Source organism: Branchiostoma belcheri, unplaced genomic scaffold (genome assembly GCF_001625305.1).
Source record: "Branchiostoma belcheri isolate BF01 breed outbred unplaced genomic scaffold, Haploidv18h27 scaffold3, whole genome shotgun sequence".
Classification (NCBI taxonomy): domain Eukaryota; kingdom Metazoa; phylum Chordata; class Leptocardii; order Amphioxiformes; family Branchiostomatidae; genus Branchiostoma; species Branchiostoma belcheri.
The window spans coordinates 2204863-2207650 of record NW_017803909.1 but is presented as its reverse complement, the minus strand read 5'-3'; the positions used below and the strand labels follow the sequence as shown (position 1 = coordinate 2207650).

At 40.9% G+C, this 2788-nt stretch overlaps 1 protein-coding gene across 3 annotated transcripts in view; it reads left to right on the top strand.

Annotated features, from left to right (window-relative positions):
- Positions 1-2788, top strand: part of LOC109473705 (diacylglycerol O-acyltransferase 1-like) — a 32474-nt gene that overhangs the window by 10562 nt on the left and 19124 nt on the right. For 2 of the 3 annotated variants that reach the window (XM_019773678.1, XM_019773673.1), the window contains exons 14-15: positions 1194-1259; positions 1544-1631. The exons of the other annotated variant lie outside the window; for it this stretch is intronic. In XM_019773678.1, the coding sequence (XP_019629237.1) occupies positions 1194-1259; positions 1544-1631 (154 nt within the window). The remainder of the gene's footprint in view (positions 1-1193; positions 1260-1543; positions 1632-2788) is intronic. 3 annotated transcript variants of the gene reach the window in all.

Genomic DNA, 2788 nt, shown 5'->3' with positions numbered 1-2788 from the left:
AAGTTAGTGGTCCAACTTCCAGTTTGTCAGGAATGCCTATATATTACATGTAACACTGAACTGCGTCTGCATAACCCTGTTGTCTGACAGACTACATTAAGCTGTAGTTAGTATGCAGCAGACAGACCTGTTGATTGTGATGCATGGGTAGATTACAAGCCACAAGATTCAGCTAAGGCTCAAAGGCTGTGCACCATGGGTTCCCTCTGGATGTGAGTCCCCGAAGTACAATCAGTCATGTATTAATGCACAAACACACCGTGTGAACGCTTCATGATTTCTTTCTTAAGATTAGTAGGCTGTCTGGATGCGTTCCCAGTTTCTGTGCAATGTTCCCAAAAAGTTTCACACTCAATTTGTAACTTAGGATGGGATTTGAAAAAAAAGGCCAATTGGCCTGAGAAGCTGGGCTGGAGTATGACCCAATCTAGATAGAAGACTTTAATATCAAATTTGGCAACATTTTTCTGTCAGATTCTGCATCTTTTCAGTACTGATCATTTATTATCAATTCACTTCTCAAGTCTCAGTCTCTTTTTTTCACTTTTCTACAAACTTTGAAATGATAATATAATTTAGGGAACACTTTATTGGTAACCTTGTAGAGCAAATTTTAATTTGTAAGTAATTACCACACATTCATTCAGTCATGTGCGACGTACATTGATCGTGAAGAAGGGGTAGCCATGAATTTATTGTAAGAGCCTGGAATTACCTTGATCCGTACAGCGTTAGCAGCCACAAGGCCTTGATTACCCTATTGTTATCAGCTCGGAGAGCAATTTCCAGTTCACATGGCTTTAACTAAGGGCATTTCAATCAGTACCAGTGGCAATAGCAGCCTACAGCCTAATCCTGCAGGGATGGCACCTTCAACCCTGTGGTCACTTTAGTGCAAGGACAGTTGAGGGAGAAAGTGCAGACTCATCCAGACCTCAGTTATCAGAAGGTTGAACTCTGGTAGACAATATTGATCTGATTTACATTCACTTAAAATCTTACAGTCTGTGAGAAGAATTGGGGTGTCTCAAAAAACAGTTACTCAAGCAACTGGCTTTGATTTTGGAAACGATCAACCCAGTGTTTTTGGTGTACATGTATCTTACTACCTAGATTGTCTTACTTTCACCAACGAAATTTGGGTGTCTCTTGATCTCATCCCTAGCATGGCTGAAATCTTCTTTTGTCTCCAGGAACTCTGAGTCTGTCCAGTACTTCTGGTCCAACTGGAACATCCCTGTATACAGGTGGTGCAAAAGGTGAGAGTCAATTGGTCAAAAGACAGTCTGTGTGTGACCCTCCCCCTTAACTATTAGACACACTATGACATACTGTACATGAACCTTGTCTATGCATGCATTATGTGGCAAAATCTATTTTCAACTGACAGCTTACATGAAGACTCTAATCATCTTAGCAAAGTAATCATGTCTTTCTTTGTCCTTATCTCTTGTTCTGTTCTGTCAAATGTGAAGGAGGCTTTTCTTATATAATATTATACGTGTATGAAGAATTTGAATTACCCTAAGGCTTCCATTTCCAGGCACTTATATCAGCCCTTGATGCGCAGAGGCTACAGCAGAATGTTTGGACAAATCTGTGTATTTGCTACGTCAGCTTTTTTTCATGAAGTAAGTATGAATTAGATCTATACTTACTGGTATCTGTATATGCCTAACTAATACCCCTGTATGTTTCCGTCCACTTTACCGAGAAACCAGAAATACACTGTAAAGATAATTTACATCAGAAAAACAACTATGGAAGCATAGGAGATTCAAACAATATTCTAGAATATTTCAGCACTTTCCACTGGTTCACAAAGTTCACTTATTATTTTTAACTGCTATATTAGAGAGATGTCCTTGACATTATAATTTGTATTTAGCACACAGACTGAAGTAGTGGGTTGGGCTCCTTCAGGGGAACCATCATGTCACACTCCAGTGATTAAAAAGATTCAACAGTAGAAGGTAGATGTCCCTGCCTGGCCATTACACACCATGCATGCCATTAGGAACCGTATATGGACAAAAGCTCCGGTGACAAACTGTGTCTGTCAGCATACCATCAGTTTTACATCTCCGACCGACTTCCATATTCCCGAGCCGCGTGAACTCTGGTTAAGTGTTGGCAGACCCTTTGAGAGTATTTACCTGCCATACTGTCTGACAATTCCACCGTGAGTTTAGCCTTCAGCGCGAAATTATTCTTACCCAATGGATGCAAACACACGGTTATTGATGTGGCCCCACAGACATCGGGGCCTGCATAAGTGCCTGCTGGAAACCGCTAAGTGCAAAGTGGCTGCAGAGTAAAGCCCACACATGAGAGCTTTCATCACATGTGCCTCGCTCTCGGTAGGAGATCAATGTAATTGCTGTGCTGGAACACTGGATAAACACCAAACTTCAATGACGGTGGTGTATTATTCATCAGCATTGAGTTCCATGTGCTAAGCACTGTCATCAATACAAACCCCAAGGTGTTCCTGTACTTTTCTACCACTTAGCTGTGTACGAAGTAAAGATGGTCCTTAAGCAGGTAATATCAATGTTTATCATGCTATGTGCCCACGCAAGATGTGTAACTGACAACATTCAGGGTCATGTATGAGAGCAAACTTGCCATTTCCAGCTCTAATGTGCTGCAGATCATTCTGAATCCCATGATTCACTGTTGCAAACTTTTTTATCTTGAACATTTGATCCTCAGGTAAGACCAGGATGGTTATTCAAAATACCAGTACTCTACAAGACCTTATTCTCCATTTGTCTTGCATGTTCAC